This window comes from Chroicocephalus ridibundus, chromosome 4 (assembly GCF_963924245.1).
Source record: "Chroicocephalus ridibundus chromosome 4, bChrRid1.1, whole genome shotgun sequence".
Classification (NCBI taxonomy): Eukaryota; Metazoa; Chordata; class Aves; order Charadriiformes; family Laridae; genus Chroicocephalus; species Chroicocephalus ridibundus.
This window is the reverse complement of record NC_086287.1, coordinates 44774781-44800684: the sequence shown is the minus strand read 5'-3', so window position 1 is coordinate 44800684 and position 25904 is coordinate 44774781. Positions and strand designations below refer to the sequence as shown.

At 44.8% G+C, this 25904-nt stretch overlaps 1 protein-coding gene across 4 annotated transcripts in view; it reads left to right on the top strand.

Annotated features, from left to right (window-relative positions):
- MAPKBP1 (mitogen-activated protein kinase binding protein 1) overlaps window positions 1-25904 on the top strand; it is a 105011-nt gene that overhangs the window by 11330 nt on the left and 67777 nt on the right. For all 4 annotated transcript variants that reach the window (XM_063331645.1, XM_063331646.1, XM_063331644.1 and 1 more), the window contains exon 3: window positions 19660-19751. In XM_063331645.1, the coding sequence (XP_063187715.1) occupies window positions 19660-19751 (92 nt within the window). The remainder of the gene's footprint in view (window positions 1-19659; window positions 19752-25904) is intronic.

Here is a 25904-nt window from a genome sequence, read left to right as displayed (position 1 = left end):
TTTCTGTAGGGGGGCTGGAGATAAGCTTTTTGATGTCCAAGACCCAGGAGTAAATGGCTTCAAAATGGAAGAGGGGAGGCTTAGATTAGATATTAGGAAGAAATTCTTTACTGTGAGGGTGGTGAGATGCTGGAACAGGTTGCCCAGAGAAGCTGTGGATGCCCCATCCCTAGAAGTGTTCAAGGCCAGGTTGGATGGGGCTTTGAGCAACCTGGTCTAGTGGGAGGTGTCTCTGCCCATAGCAGGGGGGTTGGAACTAGATGATCTTTAAGGTCCCTTCCAGCCCAAACCATTCTATGATTCTATGAGAAATACTTTTTTGATGGAGCCATCAGTGGAAAACAGAGCGTGGTGCCGAGGCAGAAGATGCAGTGTCCGGACTATCTCTGCTGTGCATCGGAGCTACTCCAGGTCCTTGGAATTAACGTCTCTGCCCAGGAGTGTCTGAATGTAAACATGACCGTTAATAAAATGGCCAGCGGGCTGATTTATGGCCTCCTGCAAGACGCGCTGGAGGGGAGGCAGGAGGCCGGTGGGAAACACAGGGCTCCAGTTGCACGGCCTGGCCTGGCCTGCCTGCTCGCTGCTTGCCGGCAGCTTCGTGGGGTGGGCGTGCTCCTTCTGCCCTCGCTTCTCCCCCCGGCCGCCGTTCCAGCGCTGCCCCGGCCGCTCCATCCCTCGCTCCCTCCATCCCTCGCTCCCTCCATCCCTCGCTCCCTCCATCCCTCGCTCCCTCCATCCCTCGCTCCCTCCATCCCTCGCTCCCTCCATCCCTCGCTCCCTCCATCCCTCGCTCCCTCCATCCCTCGCTCCCTCCATCCCTCGCTCCCTCCATCCCTCGCTCCCTCCATCTCTCCCGGCTGGGTCGTTCTCCGGCCGGGCCGGCCCCCGGCGCGGTGCCGCGGGAGGGGCGGTGCCTGCGGCCTCCCGTCACCATGGAGACGCCTTCCGGCCAATGGGGGTGAGGGGCGGGGCGCCGTGGCCCCGCCCACCGGGTGTGGCGGCGCGCCGTGTGCGCGGCGTTGTATTTCGTGGGAACGTGGAATGGTTTGGGTTGGAAGGGAGCTTAAAGATCATCTGGTTCCAAATCCCCTGCCATGGGCAGGGACACCTCCTGCTAGACCAGGTTACTCAAGTAAATCCTTTCATTTTATATATAAAAAATATCATCCCCCATGTTTACTGAAAAATGTTATCTAGAATGATAGTTAAAAGGAAAAAGGAAAGACCGCCACATTCAAACAGCAATTTTAACAAAAATAGCAGAAATGGCTTGTAATACATAGGAAAAGAAAAGGTCTAATTTGAACTGTGGAGAATGAAAGCAATTTTAACGCTGGTAGATTTTTGCAAAATTGCATTTAGCAGCGTTTGGCAGGGCTCCTCTGGGCATCGCTGTCCTGATGCGCTTCTCAGGGACCATACCCTTGGGTAAGCCCATGCCCGTTAATTTAAACACAGGCTTTGGAAAAAAACAGACAAACCAAGATTCCAGTCTAGAGAAACCCCATATAATGTGCTCATAGTCTGTGTCTCCAGACAGTGTCTGGTCCTTTGTGGTGGAGCTGGGGTGACCAAGGTTACAGGCTGACCAGCAAGGCTGGAAGAGAGCACAGGTTGAACTGGGTAATAACACTGTCCTTCATGGTAGAGGATGTGGTTGTATGAGATGCACTGGGCAGCTTCCAGCTCTGTGTCTCTGCCGAGGGAACTGAATTGTCTTGTTAGTTCAGGAAAATCTGCCTCTTTCTTTTGGGAAAGAAAAGCATTTTACAGAGTACCTGGAGAACTCTGAGGTCACCAGGGGTGGAGAAATACTGCTTGCTTTGGAGAGTCCTGTGATCTAGTGGGAAGAGGAGAGTGCTTGCTGTGATAAGGTATTTAGTTTTGCTGTCAGTGCTTTCCAGAGGTTTAAAACAATTGGGAACACTCATCACCTACTGCCTAAAGGTTTGTTGGCAAGCAACAGAAACTCTTTCTTTCTCCTGGTAGTTTTTTCTGGCTCTTAAGGCCTGTTGTACTGGGAGGAGCAACCCGTCCCGCCTTAGCCAGCAGCCCTGGCTGAGGAGGGGAGGAGGCTGTGTAACAAAATACGGTAACTCTGCAGGCAGAGGGGAGCTGCTATTCCTGCCTTGGGCTGTGGGGAGGGGAGTTGTGGGCCCGAAGCGTGTTTGCATAGCATTTGGGATTAGTTGAGCCAGGGAACCTCTCGTGCTGAGGAGATGGCAGAACTGTAAATCATCAGTGATCTATGTAAGCTGTGGAAAGCAGTTAGGGCAGAAGGAAGGGCTTAGAAGGAAAATCCATTATAAAATGTCAAAGTGGGTGATCTCCCTTGCTGGGGAGGGGGGTCTTGTGTCTGGGCAGCAGAGGGAAAGCTGCCTATGTGTTGTGGCCATCCCTCTGGAAGAGGGATTTACTTCCAGGTCTGCTGCCTGGGTTCTGTCCCACGTCCTGCCCTCCCACTCTCTAGTGTGATTTAATTTGGATGCTTTTCTCAGATCCCCAGAAAGGAAAGTAATGTAAACAGCTGCCAAGCAGGATTTTGTGTTGTAGAGCATACTTAAATGCTGGGGCCTGGCTGAATGATGGTCTGAGTATGTTTCTATTTTTCTGCGTGTGTGTGTGTGTTTAATAGGAAGAACATATTCTGTTCTGGTTGAGTGTATGTTACTTTTCTTAGTGTGCCTGTTAGTACAGTAACTTACAACCCACTCTTTCCCCCTGCTTATAAAGTGACACTGGTATTGTGTTACAGCTGTAATGTACACAAAGTCTCACACAACTCTTCGTATAAGATTTTTACAGTCATGATGACCTTGCACGGTTTAAAAGAAAATGAATGCAAACTCTGGCACTGTTCCTATGGATACTTAAGCATGTGCTTAATTTTGTGTGAGGTAGTATGAGCGTGAGTAGTTCCATTTCACCCAACGGACATAAAGATAAGTGCCTCTGTGGCCGATTGTAAGGTCAGAGTCTATATATGATGATTCACTCTATGCACATAACTGTATGTGTGTGCATGCCTTATATGTATATCATGCAGTTGTCTTTATCATGTTGTTTTGACCAGCTCGGCTGCACTTTGTCCATTAATCCATATTCCCTGGGCATGTTGCTAACCAGTCCTGTGAAGCCTGGGACAGAGACTGTTTCTTTTTTTCTGTTTCCCATCTGCCAAATAAACAGTTATCCAGAGAAATCCCATTTTTCTTTTGTACCCCCATCATCATCCCCAAAATGTGGATGAGGTTTTCCCTTTTCTCCCCAGTTAGGGCTTCCCTGACGGAGCCTCCTCTGATCCAGGCAAGATGCTGACCTGACACGTTGAGGAAGGGCAATTCCATCCCTGAAGTTACAAACAGGTTTATGCAAGGATAAAGCTTGGTTATTTATACCCCAGGACAAGAGACGCCCATCTCTGCAGAGGCCTGAGATGGTGGTCATTAACTTTTCCACATCACAAAACCAAAGATGCTGTGTCTTTTTAGATACTTCTGAAGTGTTGATTATGCTTTCCTCCTCTTTAAAGTCCAGTCCCATTGGATTCTTGGATTCAGACATAAGAAAAGGCAAGATTTTTTTTTTTTTAAAAAGTGTTAATTTCCCCCCCCCCAGTATTTAGCTGTTCCAGAGAAAAATTGATGAAAGGTTGTTTTCATCTATTCTGGGAAGACTGGCAGAGCTGTCTTTGCAGCCCATGAGAGGAACAATCTGGTGAAAGGCACGGTAGTTATCACCTGGTAGTTCTGTACATGTGATAGCAGAAGCAGCCTCCTTTAGGAGAGGGAATATAGCAGGCACTGCGTCTCCCCGTGGGCTGCTGCCTGGGGTTTGGCTCACCTGGGGTCATGTTAAAACCTAGGCCTAGCACTGGGATCAGCATCCTGTGGGGTTTTAGCAGGCACTTCTCTCACCTGTGTGTCACTGACGTTTCTGCGAACAGCATCGGGGGAAGTACATTTTGGATTTTGGTCCGTGTCTCCCATGCCTTGCCCTTCTTGTTTCTTCTCTGTGCATGAGCTTAGGGGTATTGGCCTAAAGTCAGACTCATTAAAATATGGTAGCACCACTGATATTTTCAGTACAAGCAGGGTTTGCAAATAGAACTATCTGACTATCTTCCGTTTGTCCATCCCTTAAGTTTAAAAGATTACTTTAAAATGCAAGTGAATACTGGCAGATGCTCTACGTATTACATGTCTGCCCTTATGCTGCCACACACCCTGGTCACCTCTATGTACTCTCTTGGCAGTCAGGCACTATATCTTGATGTGACAAGAGCTGGCAGTTAACCTATAGCTATAAATCTGTTGGGGCTATAGTAGAAGTCTGTTAGTGCTGTGCAGGTGGCGAGTGGCTTGCTTAGCTTCTGGGAGGATTTTTTTTTTTTTTTTTTTTTAAATTTCTTTTCCTAACACGGCTTGTATTTCTGCAGTGGTAGAGCCTGTTCTGGTCACAGTGGTCACAGTGGAGCAGCAGAGTTAACAGTGTTTATGGGAAATTCTTTTCAATTGCTGTGGCCTAAACATTTGTACACCAGCATTGAGTTACTTCTGCCTGGAAATAAGCCACAGAGCTATATATAAAATATGTTTGAACTGTTGTAGTAGTGTTGTTGGTATAAATAGGTGAAAGGGGTAGCACCAGGGCTTCGCTTCCTTAGAGCTGATTTGAGAAGACTTCCCAGTGCTCCATCTTCAGTGGAAAAGGCTGGGGAAGGTGACTGGAAGTTGCAACAAAATGCCATACGGCTAGCCTTCAGGGAAGAGCACAAAGTGCGAGATACTTGGGTCTGGAGTGTTGACTTCCTGCTTGGTGGTTGCCCAGCTCTTTTCTCTTGTGGGGGAACATCTGTCAGAAATCTCACAGAGTTCTTTTTGCAGCAGCCTGGTCTGCCAAAGCCATGGGGTTTGGTCTGTGACGATCTTTTGTGTTCTTGTGACTCCAAAACTGAGTTTTCTTGAACTCCTTCTGGCAGATGTTTCTGTCCTCTAGCTATTAGACAAGCAGTCTGGGTACATGGGGAGCTTCTAGTTGCCTTGGTCATCATGTTGTGATATGATGTAGGGAGCAGTATTTTGAAGTGACATCATTGTGTAGCTGTGCTTCCCAGGTGCATTGGGATGCTGCTGTCATCTTTTGAATCTATGAAGTGTACATAGGACTTCTCCCAGGCAGTGCTTGTAAGCAAAAACAACTTCTGCAATGTCTAAGTACCTTTCTGCTTCTTCGTACAAGATTGTTTAGTGCCAGTCCTTGCTCAGTCAGCTTCGCTGCCGTAGCAGATTGTGCCAGTTTCTGAGGTCCTTTCTGTCACTAATAGATTTTTATCTCACCGAAAAGAAATGTAGGAAGTGACCTCTATAGAAATAGCAGAAAGTGCTGATAAGCACTGAGCAGCCAGTTCTAGTCTTTACTTGTGGCTGGTGTTAATTCCATCTTTAAACTTTTAAGTGCCTGTTTGTCTTTGGCTAATTTGTAAACAGATCCTTCCACAATATTGACTCTGAAGTGCTTTGTTGCAGGTATCAACCTCTGGTGTTCTAAGGATGTAAGAGAGATGAGGTTTGCAGGTAGAAATGTCTTTTCTTAAATAGACTGGTACAATTGGAAGAAGAGGGGCAAGATTGTGGACAGGTGGGAAGATTTTTAGGGTTTAGCGCTCCATGAACAATTCTCTACAATCATTTCTTTCTGCCTTTTTTTTAAAGAATCTGAATCATCAGTTGCGTCCTTCAACTCTGACAGGCAATCAGCTCCATTTCATCCAACACTTGTTCTCTGGTTGGTCATGGGAGTTGTAGCCTGGCTTCAGCCAGGGGATGGTTCTTGTGCAGGGATGAGAGTGAAGCTTGTATCCAGCTGTTGCCCATTAACTTACTGTCAGTGCACCACAGCAAGGAGTGGACAGAAACTGCATAGAAGCTTTATAGCGATCTTTTTGCTGGAGGACATAAAATACAGTTTGAGTAGGGTTAGCATAATCATTCAGTACAAAGGACAGTCAGTGGGGTGTTCGGACTCTTAAGTGTTGCTTTGCTGTTCAGTCTTATTGCTTGCCCTTCAAGTGTTTGTCTGCTTCTTATATCCTTTGTTTGATCTGTAGAAATGTACTTAGGACTAGTATTTCAGGTATTTCTGAACTACGTGTGTCGCTCAAAGTTATTTCTTAGCAAGACAGATTCTGCTAACTGCTTCTGAGTAGATGAATGCGTCTAAAACTATTGACTGGAAAATCACGCATTGGGAACATTGACTCTTTGCTGAATAATGGAGTTCCATAAACTTTTTTTTTTTGTGTTTTGCTTTTTACTGCAGCAATTTTTGCTAAGAACTAAACATGTAAAAACAGAAGTGAAGTGTTGAAGGGGTAGGAGTTGGTTGTGTTCCTGGATCTAGGGCTTTCTGAATTTCAAAACAAGGGCAGTAAAGAAGTGGTGGTAGTTGTAATGGCTTGCTTTCTTGAAGTATTGCAGGAGCTAGGTGGTAACAAAAATAAAGGGGTTTTTAAGCCTGTGGATAAAAATTGCTTCCTCTAAGTGTGGTTTTACTTCCTCAGTTCTCACGTTTAGTAATTCTACCAGTTACCCATGCTTCTGAGCCTAAATGTAGGCTAGAGGAAACCTGCTTTTCCGGTGTTACTCCCACTGTTTCAGGATTTTAAGTCACTTAGGTGGCAGCCTGCTCCCATTTTCTTTCTGTTAAATCACCTTTAAAGAACTCCTCAGATAAGTCATCTTATGTTGGACTATTGTGCCTCTTGTTTACAGACTTGGTTTTCCTTCAGGAAAAGAAACTGAAAAGGTGCTTGGGAAAAATCACAGGAAGAAGTCATTTAAGGGCAAAGTATGTGAAGAAGGAAAGTGAGCTGAATGAATGATTTAATGAGTTTGTTTAGTATTGCTTTGTAGTTATCTTTTATAACCTTTTGTCTCTCTGTGCGGTTTATTGTGTAGTGGTGGTTTCCTCTGTGTATGTGTGTGTGTAAGGTGGAGAGGATCCGATGGTGTTTCTTGCTGCTGACTTGCAGGGGGAGTTATTCATGTCTTTAGGTTGCTGGGTTTAGGCTGTAAAACTTGCAAGAAATTTTAACTGTTTGGAAAAGACTAAACCAAGTTCTGCATCTGGGATAGCCGTGACTATGAACAATAATTGTCTCTCCTGTAGTACCAGTTTGCATCCTTGAAGGAGAAAGATGGCCCTACCATGTGTACCAGAGTGAGCACGCATGGGTTTGCTGGAGTTGTCCATGCCGGTGGCTGAACAGCAGCTGCAGTGATGGCGACACTGTATTACCAGTGAAGGACTTTCCAGCCGTACTGGAACAGGAGGAGGTGGCAGCAGGCTCGTTGAGGAGACAATGGAAATCAGTGCTTGTACTGTTCTCTTAAGTTTGTTGTCTCAGTCTTTGGCTCGTGTTCATATGTGTCGCTTCTCCTGGAGGACATGGTCTCCTTTCTGGCTGACAGGAGAAATCTCTTGAGTGCTCAATATGCGTGTTGACTAACAGATGTGAAGAGCGCCTTAATTCTAGGATGCATGAAGGGCAGATGATGATAAAGGCTCTTCTGTAAGAAGCTTATTCCTCAGGGCAGAGGGCAGGGAGTGCAGGAAGGGATTGCCAAGAGCTAGGCAGCAAGTGGTGGCTGGGGGTGGACAGGAAGCTTGGGTGCTCCTCTGTATATCCTGATTGGTTTGGGGAAAAGAAATCTCTCATGCTTTCCTCCTATTCATTTTTAAGCGTTCTTAAAAAATGTTCTCCCTAGCCTCAAGCAGGAGTGAGATACAGCAACGGTGCAGCCTTGGCTGTACAGTAGATAGCTGCTGGAATTTGGGAGGGAGGTGAGGTTATTCCCAGCTCTGCTGCTAATTTGTTGAATGACCACAATCAAGACATTTTACCCAGTGCTGCTGTTTGGTTTTTTTGTTTGTTTTGTTTTGGTTTTTTTTGCCATCCAGTCCTCTAATATCTGGTTATAGATTGCAAGCTGTGGGAGAGTACATCTTCCTACCTGGTGTAAGCACTGGCAGCCTTCATGTTTGTTGGGACTTCTTGCAAGTACTGTGAAACAAATAATAAATAGTCCAGACAATATTTAGGGGAAGAATGAATGCTAGTCTCTTTACCACCTGCCCCTTTCTGTAAGGATGTTATTTGTGTGATAAATGCTGCATACTTGTTCTGTCCCTCCTGTTGTATTTATTGCAATCTTAGCATCTTTTAAATTGGTGTTGTGTTTTTTTTTTTTTTTAAATATAATTTAAATCAGCTTACAACAAGACCATTTTCTAATCCCCTGAGGATGCGAGTATGTACTTTCCCCCATAGCATCACTGCGTCTTAGGGAGATGCATGTGTGGGAGGACAAGGTGTCTAGTTCAGGTGTTAGCGGCAGGAGCCTTGAGGCACCAGGAGAGGTGAGCTCTCTGACCTCCTGTGGAGGTGACAGATATCTGCTCTGTGTAAGGAATCTGGGCATAAAAAGGTGAGGCTTTTGCATACAGAGAGTCTCTTTAAATCTTTCCTGGGGACATAAATACACTACTTAACAGCTGTCCCTTTCTCCAAAAGACCTGCATTTTTGCCTTCATGGTAATGAGGGCTGGATAGGTACAGATGAGATCTAGACTTGCCATTTAGAAGTGGCAGTTGATGACTTTTAGGACAGAACTATTGTGCAAATCAGTGGTGAAGGATAAAAATAGACTGATGTGGCATGGGGCATTATATGTAAATAAAAAAATCACAAATGAATTATGAGCATCACCTCAGGCAGGCTGATTAAAAGGCTTTTCTTCACCCTGCATAGCTCTAGCTTGTGTGTTGCTACTCCTGTTCTCAAGGTTCACCACCAAGTTCCCCCCCAAGCCTCAGACAAACAGCGCACTGATCTGTTTATACCAAAAATAAGCACCGGTGAGAAGAAATGAAGGAAGTTGGGGAAGGGAATTGTAATGTGGTGCTTTTCTTGAAGCGCTTAGATGTAGCTTTCCTTCTCTGGCTCCCCTGGGCAGAGTTAATTGTGGGGAAGGCTTTCTGCACCCTCTCTTCCAGTGTATCTTCCCCATGTCCAAGTTTAGTTTGAAAGTTTGTGTTGTTTATGGAGTTCAGCAGGAGGTGATTTAGGATGGAGCTCCTCGCCATGGCAGTATCAGTGTTAGAAACACCGTGTTACAGCCCATGTGTTTGAGTTCTCCGGAGACAGGAGTTATGTGGAGCTGCCACAGTTTCCTTGGAGTGGATGCCCGTCTCTGACATGAAACTGTGGGCTTTTAACTGTTGTCTGTTTTTATTTAGGAGCAGGCCTGACTCGGCACCGGGGCTGTGGGGAAGGACTTTGGCAGAACTACAGCGGGAGCAGCCTTGCCAGCCCTTGCCCACATCCCTGTTTGGCTCTTCTCCTTGTTCTTGTCTCTCGCTTTTCTTGAGTGCTAAAGTCTGGGTGAAACAGGGGAAAGAGCCTTTCCTATCTGGGAAGTGATGATTAATGATGATAAACAGTGACCCTTACACTGCGAGAACCGCTTGTTCCTGCTTGATTTCAAACCCTTATATGAGTAACTGAAACGCTGCCCAAGGGAGCTATATTTACTTTTTTTTTTTACTACATTTCACTGAAGCACTTTCTTTGCCTATATTCAGGCCCTGTGCATGGATTTGGAGGAGACCAATGTATAACGCTGCCAGAAAGTCAGAAGTTGCTTCCTTTGCACTGTTGGGACAGACTGATGGGGGAGTGTTGCAAATCCTCACTTGTACCTAGTACTCTTACTCTGTGCACGGGAAAGTGAATTGGTTCCTTTTTCTACTATGAAGAAAAAAATCACCGGACAAATTGCCTATGTGGGAGGGCAAAATCACCCCCTATGTAAAGTCTGGTATCTTGCTGGCCCTTTTTCCTTATGAAAAAGTAATGCACACTTGCAAATTGGAAAAATCTGTTCCTTGAGAAGAAGCGATCCTACACGATCCAGGTCCCGAGACCTCAAGGAATGGCTTCTTTGAAGCCTGCCCACACAGGATGCATCTCTCAGTTGTGTCCCATAGGGCTTGCCTGCCCATGGAGCTGGTCCGATTGACTCCATGTGCAGATGCTTAGTCTGGAATAAATCAGGATTGACTCTTTATGTGCCAGCAAACCTGTAGCCTGTTTGATGTTGCTTTTTGTTTTTTAAAGTATACATTCATCATGCAATCTTCACAAACTTTGCTTACATCAACAAAAAGAATTCCCTACACCAGAGTCAAAATAGCATCTGTCATCACAACACTAACAAAGGTGGACCTTTTACACACATTCCAGCCCTTGTCACTTTACCACATTTGTATCTCTGAAGCCCAGATATTCTGAAGGTTTTGTGAAATCTCATGAAAGTCTGAGTTGGGGCTGCTTTTACGGTGAGGATGATGGCTGAATGGGAGAAGGAGGGGAAGTTGCTGCTTGCCATGACATTAGCTAGGGTTGATAAGGTTACATGTGCCTCTCCTTATCCCTGCAGTATTTCAGAAGAAATTGGACCTTGATGTGGGGGTGGGGAAGAGAAACTTGGGGGATCAGTCTGGTGTTAAGTGAAGAAACAGAAGGTAATTATTTAATGGTGGCTAGGTCATGCTGCAGAAGCTGGTAGGAAATTAACCCTCTGTATCCTCTATTGCAGGCCACAGGGACACTTGCAGATGTGTGCTGCTGTCAGTTCTGAGTTCCCTCTCTACGATTCCTGGTAGAGGTGCTTTTAATAGCCTCCCACCCACTTCCCCAGGGCTATGCAATGGTATTTATGGCCTCCCTGGGACTGCCTTACTCCAGGTGCATGAAGAAGAAGGCAGAGTGCAGATTCAGCACGTAGCCCCCGACAGCTGGAGCTGACGGGTCAGGAATGCAGTTCTGACAGCTGGAATCGGACTGAAAGCAGCCAGCATGGTGGGGAGGCCAGGAGGGGAGAGCAGGCAAGAGAGGCTGTGCGGAGAGATGGGCAAATGCATGCGTGCTGTGTGCAGGCGCATGTGGAAAGACAGCCTGCAGGGACCCTGGGTTGTTCACGTTCCCTTTCTTCCACCTCTGTCCCTGTTTTGGTCCCTGTTCTCTCAACTGCCTGGATCATCTTTAATTAATGCCTGCACACCACTGTACAACCGTTGTAGTGACACCTGGCAGAGCCATTAGAGCTGAGGCTCAGCATTTCCATCAGAACACCTCCCCCATCCCACCTCTGCTTTTTTGCAGGTTTACAAATGTAATGTAATGCTTCCCATAACTCAGCGATTCAAACCTTCGGGCAAGTCAGTTTCTACCCTCGCCACTCTTGTGCCAAGGTGCGTCATTCATAAGTTGTGTTGTGGGAGATTGTTCCCTGATGTTCGTGAAGTGGTTATCTTGAAATCAAATTGCCTAGAATTAGCAACTGTGTGCTGCAGATGATGATGTTCTGGTCAGGTGTGTGGTGTTTGTTTTTTTTGTTAAATTTGTTAAAATGTGAGGGCTTGGTCAGTGGTCAGACATAGCTCTGAATCCTTTCACCCCGTGAATAGTGCTTCAAATTGAGCATTGGCTGGAAACACCTTGAAACGTTGCAACAAGTCTGTGTAGTGGGTTGCACAAAACCAGTTTGATGGTGGTGGAGCAGTTCCTAGAGGGTCAGTTAGGCAATAGGTATGAGTCTGCAATGGTGGCAGTGAGCAAGGCTTGTGAGACTTACTGCGAGAGACATGGAGACTGCTCTGCCAATGCAGAGACATTCTGCATTCGTCATGTGTTGGAGCTCAGCTTACTACTGTTGCTTTTGCAGGTGGAATATTTTCAGTCTCCAGGCTTGTCAAGACGGTACTCTTTGGTAGCACTGGATGCTGAGGGACGGAAGGCTCAGACTAGAGAGGAGGGAGAGGATAGAAAAGGCTCCAAAAAAAACCCAAAACAAACAAACAAAACAAAACACAACCCCCCCCCCCCCCCCCCCCCCCCCCCCCCCGTGCATATTTTACATGCACATACAAAAACAGGGGGAGACACTGGATATGTGAGGGACAGAAACCAACTGTGGAGCTGAGTGGTTTTGTTGTTTGTGTGCTCTTGTAAGTCAAACATCTCCTGCAGTTAATTCCATCCACCCGTCTTCAGCCTTCCCCCTGCCAGACCAACAACAAAAACCCCAACTCCCGAAAAAACAAACAGGCAGAGGAACCTGGGCCAAAGCCAGACCTTTGCATGTTAAGCTCAAGTGCAAAATGAATATTTCACAGCTGTGTTATAAAGCCCTGAAATGAAGGCTTTGCAGTGGAAATGCTGACAGCCCCTTAAGTAGAATAGTATATTCTAGTAAGTGTTCTGTGTTTAATGTGCCAAACGAAGCACAGCAGAGCTAAATGTAAAACTTCAAGCCTTTGTTTTTCTGCAGCAGTAACAGGAGATCAGACAGCGTGTTCAGACGGTGGATTAGAGCCTACAATGTGTGTGCTGGTCCCTGGAGGTTAAACGTGCTTTTTTTGCGGTGGGGCTCAGGGACAGCAGGAGAGATGTACAAACAGGGCCAGCTGTGAGATTTGGCTCCCTGTATCAAATTTCACTTATGTAAGAAATAGACAGCTATTTCTTAAATGCTGACGCTGACAATGTACAGCTACGATGCATTTTCACGTATTGGATGCCAGAGTGCATTGATATGACTTTGCTGTGTTGCAGCATGGAAAACACGTTGGAGTGTGTTTCAGCAGTGCTGAAAACTCTGGAAGCAGAATATAGGGAGACAAACATGAAAACCACAGCGCTGTTGTGAAACTTGGGCCTGGTTCTTGGAGCTCCCTGTGTCAGTGTCTTGCCAGGACCGAAGAGTATTGGGGTCTCAAGTCGAGCTGTAAAAGCCTTTTTTTTTTAAGGCAAAAGAACAGACGATTGTGTAGCCACTCCTCAGATGAGATGGTAACTGATTACTTGATGTGCTAGGAAAGGCTTTCCAAAGTAACCCTCATGGGTTATGTATCTCTGGGATTTCTGTGTCCACTGCTTTCTCAGGAGCGTGTGCTTTTGCACATACATTATTAATATGCCCACATTCAGACAGAGAAGGATGCGGGCAGGCACATTGTGCAGTGGATGATAGATGAACTCTGATGGATGTTGTCTTTTCATGCTGACTCGATGCTGCCAGTTAATTAAATGGATTTGAACGTTAACTGTGTTATACACAGGCCCATGGGAAAGCTTTTAAAATAGAACTTGTCTGGATGTGGACATTTATTGAAGCAGCTGTTCTGGAGTGGAATGGAATAGTTGTGCTGCAAGAACTCCCTCTGAGGATGCCCTTATTCATGAATAAGTGCTCACAAAGATAAGGATAGGAAGGAGGAAGTTGAAATCAAACTGTTGATTCAAGAATAGGATTTCCCTTCCACAGGGGAGCAGAGAGGAGAGAATGGGGGATAAATTTCTGAGAGCAAAGCAGCAGGAGTTCTTTCCATTACTTTGTTGAGCGGGGTGACCTTTTTGCTGCTGTCTGTAAATGATCTTAGATGTCAAAAAGGCAGATCAAATGTAAGGTATTAGTGGGGAAAAAAGAATGGAGAACAAAACGTAAGACTATTATTCTGCTCTGTAAACACTTGCTGTGACCACACCTTGAAAGCTGCATGTGGTCTTGGTGTTTCCTCTTCATCTCAGGAAGGATATAATGTACCTGTAAGGTGGCTCACAGAAGAGCATCAGAGCTGATTAAAGATATGAGATGGCTTTCAGGAGAGCCATAAACTGAGTAAGTGAAGACACTTGTAGTTGGAAGACAGATGACTTGGGGTCCTTACAAAATCATGAGCCACTTAAAGATGGGTGGGGATTGGCTATTCAGTGTCTCTTTCTGTACAAGAACTAGGGCACATCAAATGATACTAACAGAAGTTTGGTTTAAAACGAGCAATGAAAGATGGTTCTTCTTGCAACATGTACCAGACTGGTAGAGTTCCTTGCCAAAAGATGTTGTCAATGCTTAGTGGATAAGCTCATGGTAGAGAACTCTACTGAACGGTTAAAAACTGAGAATATCTATTTTGAGAGTGGGAGATTGACAGGAGGTGAGAAAGAATAAAATTTGCTTTCCCTGCTCTTAAACTTTATCCATACATTTGTTTATGATACTCTTCTTCCTGACTTTTCTCCTTCACTTACGGCTGCAAATGGAAACAGGAACCAGGGATAGATACTGGTGTCTGATCCAAGGTGGCCAATCTCATGAAGTCTGGAACAGACACATCTGCTTGTTGGACATGGTTTTGCCAGGCTGTGGCCTCCTGCCTAGTGCCATAGGTACTGGGACATATGGGCAGCCCTGTACAGTAACACCAGTTTTCTCCCCTCAGTGGTCTTTTTGAGCTCTGGAGAGTTGCATGTATCCTCTCAAATGCTTTGCTTCTTTATTTCCATGCTTAAATAAATCTTGTTTTGTAGAGAATTATGAATTTTTTGGCTCAGAAGAGAACGTGGATTGTATTAGAAGGCAGGAGGTGAGGTGATCAAGTCAGAAAATTCCTTCATTTCTTGAGCATATGAGTATGCAGAAGAGGGGCTGGGGGCTGAAATACTACTGAACTCCTACTTAGTCTTTTGCTGTCCTGTGGAGGGTGATAGGCTGAGTAACAGCATCATTCAGCCTATAGTTGAATCTCTTTGAGGGATGCCTGGTGTTAAAAATTACTTTCTCTTGAAATTTTCTTTTCCTCTCTTTCTTTAAGCTGAAGCCAGACTGCAGAAGTCTACTGGCGGGCAAGCAGGCATAGATACAGGAGCTCCTACCCAGCAGCGGTGGCTCATTAGTAAAACAGTGCAGCTGTAGGGAGAGCGCCTGTGAGCTCACGTCAGGCAGGACTGTCACTAGGTTGTCCCCTTTGGCACCCATTTTGGTGGAAACTGCTGCGCTGGGTGTGTTTACTACTGCTTTCTAACAGCGTGCTGCCTAGATATGTGGGCCACAGTGTTCGCCTCCTGTGCCTCCTCTGCGGCTTTGCAGTGTAGATGGTCCCAAAGGAATGCAAACGATGGGAAGGAGAGGAGGAGAGTGTTTGCAGGGGGGTGAAGTTGGGCTAATCCTTCAAGGATTTCTGTGTTGTCCTTTTAGCATGTGGAAACAATTGCTTGTGGTAACTTCCTCAAAACAGCAGAAAGAGATCATGCAATTATGAAACTCACTCTCTGAGAGCTGGCAGGAGCTGATCATGCATCTTCTTTCCTGAAAAGACAAAAAGGCTGACAGGGGCTGTTTAGAGCAGCCTTTCTGAAAGGATTGTCTGCACCTTGCTAGTAAGGCAGAGGTGGCATGGCTTTGTCACGCAAGCGCGGGCTTTCCCCTTGTGCTGTGCGAGACCATGCTTGAGGGAAGCAAGGGCTGCTCTCAGATGTGCCCTTTGACTTCCAGGTGGGATTGGGCTGCAGCAAGGCCCAATCCCTGGGAAGGCCTGGCTGACATGAATGCCTGTTGGTACATTGAGTCCTGCAATTCAGGACTCTACTGGTCTGATCCTACCAGGTGTGGGAACTATCTGATGATCTTGGGATTTGATGTGGAAGGAAAAGGGTAAGTGATCTGTTTAGGGGCTAAAATATTCTTTACACGTTTGTGCAAAGCTGAGCAGCCAAATTTAGATTTGAGCCTGTAAAATGGGTGAATATCAGGTTTTGCAAGACAGGTGTTAGCTGCACAGCTGATTCTGGGTTTGGTGCCTAAGAGTGTGTAGTGTGCTTCCAAATTTGAAAAGTTGACCTTAAAGGAATGGAGATGGGGTGGTTACAGGTAGCATAGTGGCAATGCAAAGTGAGCTGCAGAAGCATATTGCGCATGGAACAGTTCAATAACACTTGCAAATCGCATAGAGAACCTTGACTGAAAGTGCCACATACTATTAATAGAAGCCTCAAGATGAAGTAACAAATGTGGCTAGGCGGCCTCCTCTCTGCGCCTCTAATTTAGGCGCACAAAATGACAGGTTTAATCTTGCAGTTGTCTCCAGGCTTGGATGAGGGAGGTGAGGTGGCCCATTGATTGCTTGTGAAGGCCTGAGCAAGCAGTGGCATGTCTGGCAACTGTGGGAAGCAAATTGGGCCAACATGGGAGCTATTGGTAATGAACATGGTGTCTCAGATCTTCAGTGGGACTCTCCAGGTCCTGTGATTAGCCCAGATCACACTTGGAAAGGTGTGTCAGGGAATTTATTTCTGATTGGAATGTGCTGAAGTACCACCTGGGGGATTTGTGTGAATGGCAGTGGTTATGGCTGTGTAGGACTGGGAGACTGCACTTGCCACATGAGGAAGTGGGTTCCTGCCTTGTTGTAAGTTGTAACTTCAGAAGTGGGATAATGGCAGACCTCTATCAACAAATTTGCCCTTTGCTGGACAAATCTTAATTTCAGATTAGGAAGTTAAAGTTGGTGTACTCCTTTCCAAATTATTAACTATATTAATAAATTTCTTTGCTTTAGCTGACAAGCTGGGAGGAATCCAACTTATACTGTATTGCTGCTATTGTTTTTTCTCTCTGAAGTGTTTTTCATTCTTCTGTCAAGTTTTGTGGCAAGTGACTGACTATCTCTTGCCCTGATGTCACCTAGTCTGGAGGTTGGTCATGGGGATAAGAGTGTATTTTGGGCAGGGTGGTGGGAGTGGAGCTCACAAGTGTGATAAGACCAAATTTTAAATTTGCATGTGCTCCTTTTGGAAGCAACTTGTTTTTCGTACTCAAGGATTATCATGTGGAGGTGTTGTAAGAGCATCCATTGGATAGGCTCATGGGGTTGCCTTTCAGATGCTTTACACTAGGAAGGTTTTAGAGCTAAGACTAGGAGCAAAAGAGAGGGAGTCTTTCAGAAAGTTAGTTATGAGTCTGTGGCACTAGGTCTATTAATACCAGTGGTATGGCCTTGATAGTTGTTGTCTTTTTCTAATGGAACGAGTGGTCTTTTGGAGTCCAGAAGATGCTCACTGGCAGTAGAATAATTGGACCTAAAGTCTGAGCTACTCCTTTTGTGTCAAGCTGTGTGCTGACCATAGGAGAAATGTAGACTTCCCACCTCCTAGCCTTCCCATAAGTAGTCTGTTGGCAGAGCAGCATGGGGCCTCCACAGACCCTAGAGTGATAGAATGTGACATTTTGCTGTTGGTGGGGTGAGAGTGCCAAGATGAATCAGTTGGTGCTCTTGTTCAGTTCCTCTCCCTCTGAAAGATGAGGAGGGGACAGATTTTTCCACATCACCAAGTACAGTGTGGGTTTTGGAGGTATAACTGGGTTGATGTAGTTGCCAGTGAAAGGGGGCCGTATTTCTTTTCCCTGGCTTTGAGCTCCCTGAAAACAAAAACTCCGACATGGTTTGCTGCTGGTTTGGCCTGCTGGGCAGGCAGTTGTTATGCCAGGACTGGTGCAAGGGAAGTGGCGGGGGTGTCATTGGGATGAGTGAGGAAGGAACTGTCCCCTCCAGAGCAGGCAGCTGTAAGATCAGCTCAGCTGTGGCGTAAGACTGCACACTGAGAGGCTGAATATACATCCTCGAAGAGCAAAAATGTACCTGTGAAAGTAGGTTGCTGAATTGCTGATGAATAGCTGCATAGCCAAGGTCAAATAGTGCCTTTTAAGATAGCTGCAATTACAGCCAGCCTGAGCTAAAGCCTGCGCTGAGCAGCGTAAGCACAGCTTTGCTAAATTGATGTTTGCTGACAGCATCAAGTAATTGGTGCCTTATCTAGATTGGAGCACTTGAATGGCACGTCTCTTCCACTTCCTCCTTCGCTGTCAAGAATTAGGTTTCTCTAGTAATTTAAACCTCTTTCAGTTTGATGGGTTGGGAACTGCTGATATGAGCTGGAATCTCAGCAGTAGAAGCCTTGGGTTCTTCTTTCTGTGCATTTGTGGGGCTGCTTTAAAAATAAATGTGTTTTGAAATATTGTTAGTGAGCCTGGAAGAGTAGATATCCTCCTAGCCTCCCTCACCCCAACATTTTTGTTCCAACACTAAGTTGGAACAAAACTATTTCCTTTCTTTACCGGTGGATTTGTAAATGCATTTTTAATTGTATGTTCTTATACTTAACAAAAATCCAGAGGAGTTTCGTAAAAGCCATGTTTCCAGAGATGCTCATTTTGCAAGGGAAGGGGACAATTTAGTGTTCTCTGATATGGTTTCAAAGTATCTGGGGTGTATCATTACTAAAAGGGAAAAAAGACCAAGTTGTTCCAGAGACTGGGATATGAAATCTTCCATTTTCCATGTCACTGATTAGAAGGCAGGCCAAATTTGAACTAACTGAAGCATGGACGGCTCACTTTAAATGGTGGCACCTCAGCATTGCTTTACCTGTTGAAGCAAGGTGGTTCTCTGTGTGGGATTATTTCTATCACCTTCTCTAGTAACCTGGGCCATGAGCTCAGTGAGACCTTGTTTCTTCACCCTACAGCCTCAGGTCTGGTAAGCTGTGTGGTAAGGGTGGCGTGGGGAACCTGCCCTGCCCCTGCTTTTTGTGCACCATGTTGATATAAATACAAGATGTTCGTCTTCAGGGCAGCTATTAAAGATAGTAGTAATTATTACAATAGCAACTTCTTATGCCGCGTCCATGCCCTTAAGGTCTTAACCAAATATAACTTAGATGATGATAATTAAAACCAGAAGACTGTGACCTAGTAAAATCCATGAGTTTGGCAGGGACAGCAATGCTGAGGAGGAATGTATGCATCAAATATATAATAAATCAAGCTGTGCAAATGTAAAGGAAAGAGAATAATTTTGTGTCGGTCAAAACAACCCCAGGGCTGAGATCTGTTTTGTGCTCGGAGTTTGAGTCCTTTCATGCCACAAAGCAGATTTTGTGCAGTGTAATCCCACTACAGCCTTTTGCTTTGGGATAATTGCTAAATTCCGATGCTTTCTCTGCCAGGGAGTGCTCCCCAAAATATTGTGTCATATCTGTCTGTCCCCCTCCCTTCCCCTTTTGTTTTTGCTTTTCCTGGCTTCTTGCCACAGAGGCCTGGCTATGAGTCTTTGTATCTTCGAAGTAGCCCTTCCAGTTGCATTTCTTTTCCTAAAAATAGTTGAGGTCTTTGCTCGGGGGGAAAGCAAGAAGCAAGCATTTTGGATTACTGTCTCTTGCATGGGTCACTGGTGTGTGGGCTTGTGAACCCAGTCATGTAAGCTGTTCTGTCTCTTGAGATTGCTGTGGAGGGATGCCCTGGTCCACTGGATGTGGTTTCCAATTCAAGCACTGTGGGAAAAATTGACTATTCAGCTCCTAGGAATAGGGGACTGAACCATCTACCACTGGATGATGGAGATAAAGACAACAGGTCAGCCTGGAAATGATTTTTGGGGAAAGAGCTCTGGAGAAAGTAGTTTGCTGCTCTTCCTGGGAGGATGGGAATCGGTAGGCAGTGAATATGCATCCCAGCTTCTCACCAGTACTATCTGCTGCTTGCAATCCTCCGTCTTTGTAATACTTTATTTTACTGTGCTTGTGTTGAAAACTGAGTAGGTTTGCTTCTGTACCTGGATGCTCGTCAGTGAATTTCTAGGAGCTGTGATTCTTCTCAGTGCCACTGTGAACCAGACCATCAGCATCTGTGTATGGGTCCATTTGAACTGCACTCATATTTCATAATACTTCTTGTTTTCTTTTTCATATGCACTAGGTGACTTTGGAGAAGGTGTTGGGGATAACTGTGTCGGGAGGCAGAGGATTAGCCTGCGACCCCAGAACTGGCCTCGTTGCTTATCCGGCAGGGTGAGTCACTAACCACATTCTTCAAAGCTAAGGTAAACCAGGACTGGTGCATCAACACAAAGATTGAGGATGTTTCCACTATGGTCTTCTGTCGGGAGGCTATTTACTGTTCTTTAGTCTTTTAACACCAGAGAATGATGAGACTCAGCACTGTTACAAGAGAGAGGGATTGCATTTTACCTGTCAAGTTTTAATGGGATCCCTTTTAATGGAACCCCTCTCGTTCCTCTTGCTGTAAGCTGGGAATTACATACATTGTGGACTTTTTAACTATGCTCTGTAGTGTGGTGAGCTTACACATAACTCAATGTGATTCTCAAGACAGTGAGTACCTAATGGAGCAGGTGATGCTTCAATTAATTGACAAAAGCCTTCTTGTATATGCTCTGCAATTTATGACTTGCCATGTTCCTCATCCAAATGCGGAGAAAGATTTCAGGCTGAGTGCCCCTTGTATGTGAATTCTCTGGAGTGCAACACATCAGCCGCAGTATTCTAAGTCCAGATAGAGATATCCAGAAGGAGACTTTGGTGGACAGCAAAAGAGCTACTAGAGAGAGGTTGCTGAGGGCTGGAGAGGTGGCTTTGTGAGTTGCATGTTTAGCAAAATCATACATTTCTGGGGCCAGATCCTGATCTTGCTGAAGGTAGAGGTCACCCAGAGGGCACGTGTCCATGGAAGAGCAGAGCATGTCAGAGTTGCTGGTCTGTGGGATGCGACTTGTCTGAAAGAATGTATCCCCTGAACAATTTTAAAGGGACTGTGAGAGGTGCAGGTAGAGGTCTCATAATGGATGGCATTTTGAAAAAGCTGGGGAGGAAAAACATTTTACTCTGCCAGTGGAAGCGTGGCTGTTGAGATGGGGTATATCTATGACTTAGATGAAAAGATACGATACTGTAGTGGGAATAGATTGGGAAGACAGAGCAGTGTCATGAGAAGCCTTCACTGCCCAATGTAGCACTGTGGGGATACTCCATCTGGCTGGGTTGCAGAAGTCCATATGAGCTTGGCTCTTCCTCTCAGCTTGTTTATTCCGCTGGTCATCAAGCTAAAGGAGAAGAGGAAGGGCAGTATCTCCAAGTGGCTTTGCATAGATGTACTCTTAAAATATGAAAACTGAAATTAGAAAAAAGAAACTTCCACAATAATTATAGATGATGTTTTCCAAGCATACAAGACTAGCAATACTTAAGGGTTCTGTGTTTGTGGCCAAAATGAGAGATGGGGTAAGTAAAACTGGCTAGAAATTTTTGCCCATCCTGACAATATCTTGGAACACAGAACTGTGGTTGTGAGGGACCTCTTGAGATCATCTAGACCAACCCCCATGCTCAAGCAGAGTCACCTAGAGCAGGTTGCCCAGGACCATGGCCAGGCAGCTTTTGAATATCTCCAAACATGGAGACTCCACAACTTCTCTGGGCAGCATGTTCCAGTGTTTGACTACTCTCATAGTAACAAAAAACCAAAAAACCCAAAGAAGCGGGGCGTTTGGTTTTTTTCTTTTATTTTTCCTTTGTGTTCAAATGGAATATCATGTGTTTTAATTTCTGCCCATTGTGTCTTTTTCTGTCCGTGGGCATGCAGACAGTTTGAGATCCACATCTGCTCTTGACAGCATCCTTTATGCTTGAACTCTTTGGAGCCAGGAAAATATATTCCAGAGTGTGTTACCTTTTCCTCTACATCTTTTCTGACAGTGAATATGTTCGTGCTTGAAGAGGGCAAGGAGAGAGAGAAGAATACAAGTGCAGTAAACAGATGTTTTGGACTCTTGCACAGCTAAAGATAGACTAGTTTTCTTAATAGCAATGTCCTCTGATGAGCTTGTGCATGCCTAACATGGATTTAATCAAGCATGAGGACACCTGGGGATTCTTTTGGGTAATTAAAAGGTTATGCGGCTCCTTAGGGCTTTACAGGGGAATTCCTGTTCTTACTTGTTGGTGGTAGCATCACATGGCCTGGGCAAGAAACCTATGGAGTATACCAGATGTGCGTTGTAACAGTTTAGTGGCTTTTATGACTTTCTGCTTCTGTGCCATGGCTGGCCTGTTTTGTGATGTTGTTGTGATTTGCTGCAGTCAAGACAATCTCTAACAAAACTAGTATTAGTTAAGGAGCCAAGACATGAGAGGGGTACTTGTGCAGACCATACTAAGTTGATGCAAGTTCAGTTTGTTGTTGTTGAGTCTTGGGTTTTTTTTCCCCTGCATTCTCATTTCCAGTGAATTTCTCTTGATTTGCACAAATTCTGGCATTTCTGGTACATGGGCTTCATTTTGTTTATTTTTCTTTCTATTTGTTTGAGTTTATTGGTCAGGGAAGCTTCGTACATGAGGCTGATATAGCAGGCTGGGTATGGCTCATGGACAGTTGGTTTATGACCTGTCCATGCAGCTTGGTGACCTTTGTCTGTGCTTCATGTACTTCAGTGATTTCCTCAGCCCTCTGCTCATCTGCAGAGGTTTTGCAATCCTGACATGCAGATGCTTTGCTCCTCCAGTCTGTCCTACCCCTAAAAGCTGAATTTACGTAACAACTCTGTATTTTCCTAAGAACACTTTCAACATACCTAGGTTCATTTGGTTGAGATCAAAACAGTTGCCCCAGGCATCCTGACTTCATCCACACCAGGCATATGAATGCGTACATGGAAGAGGACTTGTGCATGAGAAGCTTTGGCGCTCTTTGAGCAGAATCTTAACTCTGGTCTCTGGTTTGCCTAAAGTAAATTATTATTTTTTTTTTTTAATTATGATTTCTGAATCTCCTGAAAGGAGCAGTTCCTAATGCAACACAAGCTCATTCCAACTCCACAGTGGTGCCAAAGAGCTGAGTTACATTATTACTTTCTTTCCTTCTCACTGTGAACTTATTCTTTCACGCTTGTGAACCTTTTATCCTTTCTCTTCTTTGACCCTAATGAGGCTTTCGCTCTGGAAGTGTTGATGGTATTGTTTTGGTGGGATGCTTGTGTTATAGGAGTCTTTTTCTCCATGTCTGCCATAAAGGCTAAAAGCACTGAGTACTCCAGGTATTTTAGGCCACCAATTTCATATAAGGCTGTTGGTCCTGGGAAGTAAGACAATATAGGAAAGAAAATTACATCCTCTCTGAAGGTCTTACAACTGCAGCCTACACTTGCCTGTTCTTATGCTGGCAAGTGAAATAAACCCAAAGTTGCTTAATTTGATCTCTGTTAGGTTTATACAGTGAGTAACAAAGTCTGTCTTGTGGGAGGAGTGAGGGGGACAAAGATGTACTGAATTTTTTACTTCTTGTGGCAGGACTGATGCTCCATTCTCCTTTTCTTTCAGTTTTTTTTTCCTCTTGCTTTTTCCCTGCCCTTCTCTGATTTTTTTGTTGTTGTTGTGTTTTCTTTTTTTTTTTTTTTCAGTAGCTAGTTCTGTTTCCTAGAAACAAGAAGGGCAACAAAGCTAAGAAAATCCTCTGAGGATGACTAGCATTAAAAAAGGGGAAAAAAAAAAAAGGCGGGGGGGGGAGAAGTGTCTATCCATTTAAATTCTAGACCAGCTGCTCAGATAGCTTGAGTCAGCTTATCTGTTTTGGTGTTGTGTTTGCTGCTGTTTTATAAGCCTTGTAGGTTGGTGTGAGTGACTGATTTATTTTGCTTCTCTTTTATTCTTTACACGGCTCTCAGTTGGTCATGATAGCTGGTTGGGAACCTTGTCCTCATGTGAGGTACTTGCCTGCTTGAGGGAGCATCCTGTGCTTTTTCTTCCATAGGAGCAGGAAAGTAGCACTTCATGCTGTTCAGTGTGCAATGTCTTTTAAATGCTATTCTGTTATGCCCTGACAAGCTTAAGCCTCTCTCTAGCTCTGCTTATCAATGCCCAGCCACTCTTATAGAAGTCAGGGATTTTTCATATTAGTGTTCCTTGCTGGGGAATTTTTGATACATAGCACATGTAATGAGTTAATCAGCCTCAGCTTGCATGTTCTTCCCTCCCCTTCAGCTCTCTAGCATAGCTCTTCACATACAGCAACTCCTGCTAAAGGCAGACGCAGGTTTAATAAAGCAAATACTCTCTGAGATACAGTGAAATTTAGTTTCTTTGTGATTCTCTCAGAAGTTACTGTAGCCAGTACAGACACAGGCCCTGGCTAGCTCTGTGGCGTGTGGTACATTTGATGAACAAATTATTTGGATGCCCCCGTATTCTGTACTATTTCAGAATGAATCACCCTTGTTTGTAGATAGGAAGGGAGGGACAATAAAAGGACCAGCTATATGATCAAAGTTAAGATGAAGGTATTAAGTCTTTTCTGCTGCTGCTTTTTGCCACAAGATCTTTTTGAGGAGCTAGGCTTGTTCTTGCTTCAGCTTTACCACCTTGAGGGTTTTTTGAGATAGGACAACTAATATTTGGAAGAGAATAGTGGTGTGATGTGTTCAAAATCAGAAAACCGCATAGCTGTCTGGATCAAAATTTATTTTACTTATACTGTGCCGTCCACATTGGATGTCAGTGCAGCAGCCTCTCATGTGCCAACATGAGCTACAGCAGAATCGACTCTTCTCGTTTCACTGTGTCTCCCCTGTTCCACTCCTCGTCCTTGGCTGGTTTGCAGTACTGAGTGGAAGCCTCTTAACTCTGTCAGCCCTTCTGAGTCATACCCCTCCTGGCTCCCTTATCCACTGATCCAGGGAGGTAAGTGTCAGGTCCTGCACAGGCAGGGCAGTGACCACGGTCTGTGTCACAGCGAAGGGAGGAAGGGGAGGAGCACAGCGGGAAATGAGTGAGTTGTTTTTAATCCAGCCAGGAGTCTGCTCAGCACGTGTGGAGCTGTCTCACACAACTGAGTGGTAAATCCCACTGGAAGCTGAAAGAGTAGGATTTTTCTTTTCCAGAAGTGGTTGTTGGTTTGCTCCCAAATACCTCTTTCCAATTCCAGTAGATATGCTGTAAGGGTAAGTGGTTTCCAGCCCATCCACATGTGGAGTCTCTTGGAAAGTTTTAATCATAATTTTCCATCATTATATAGATAAATTACTGCACAACATAATAAATTATCAGCTTGGAACAATTTCCCTTTACCTTAAGCTGCATATAACCTACAATGGAAGAATAACAGTTAGGATAAATGTTGTGTAACTTTACCAGGCATGATGTTACCTTGCTATTTCATTCCTCTTTACAGTGGAAGGTTTTGGTCAGCGGGGTACAGGAATGAATTGTGAGAGGCAAATCTAGTAGATGACTGCTGGTAAACGAGGCAAAATGCTGTTTTGAACTGGGATCTTTTCAAGACTTATGACTATTGTGGCCAGATTAGAATTGGTGGTTACATGGACAATGAAATCCTAATTTGTAAGATGACAAGTATTCCTGCCTTATTCCAGAGCATATTTTTCTTAAGTAATTGATCACTTCGCTTGGATGCCACAACAATAGTTGCCTTTAGAAAGCTGGAGGTACACAGAAGGAATCCACTTCTTTATAGACCCAGTGTACCTTTTGGTACATGTGCAGTTTGTGCAAAGCTTTACTGCTCTGTACGGGTACAGTTCTTCACTAATTTTTCTCTAGCACCAATGCTAATGCTATTGGGCTGTATCTCAAATGTAGCTTTGTATGTACAGGGACATTGAAATACTTGAACTGTTGGCTTGTGGGCAGATAAATCCTATTCTCCTGGTGCTGGCTCCTTCAAGTTTACTTTACCCAGTCCTCTGAAGGAGAATTTCTGGACCTTCTTTCTGTGTTCTTTTAGAAAAGAGAATTCTGTGGTGTTCTAAAGACTGTAGAAACGTACCCTAAAATGAAATTCTCATCTGTGGTTCAAAGCAAATTTCAGCATCTTTGGCCTCACCAGAGGCAGCTTGCTTTGTCCTCTTTAAAATGGGACAGTTGCCTTTCAAGGGTTAGACCTCTTTCCCCTTCCCATCTTCCAGGAATCTGGACTGTTGTTAATGCATGTAAACTGTGAGGCTACTGTGCTTTTACATGCCATCTGGGGAGATTTTCCAGCTGTCACAATTGTGGTGGTGGACCGAGAGAGGAAGATAAGAAAATCTCCTTCATTGAGATTGTTAAATACAATTTGAATTGGAGAGCTGCGACTGCAGCTGGGCTTGAGTTGGGCCATTACAACCAAACCAAGCAAATTTTTCTGCACCAAGA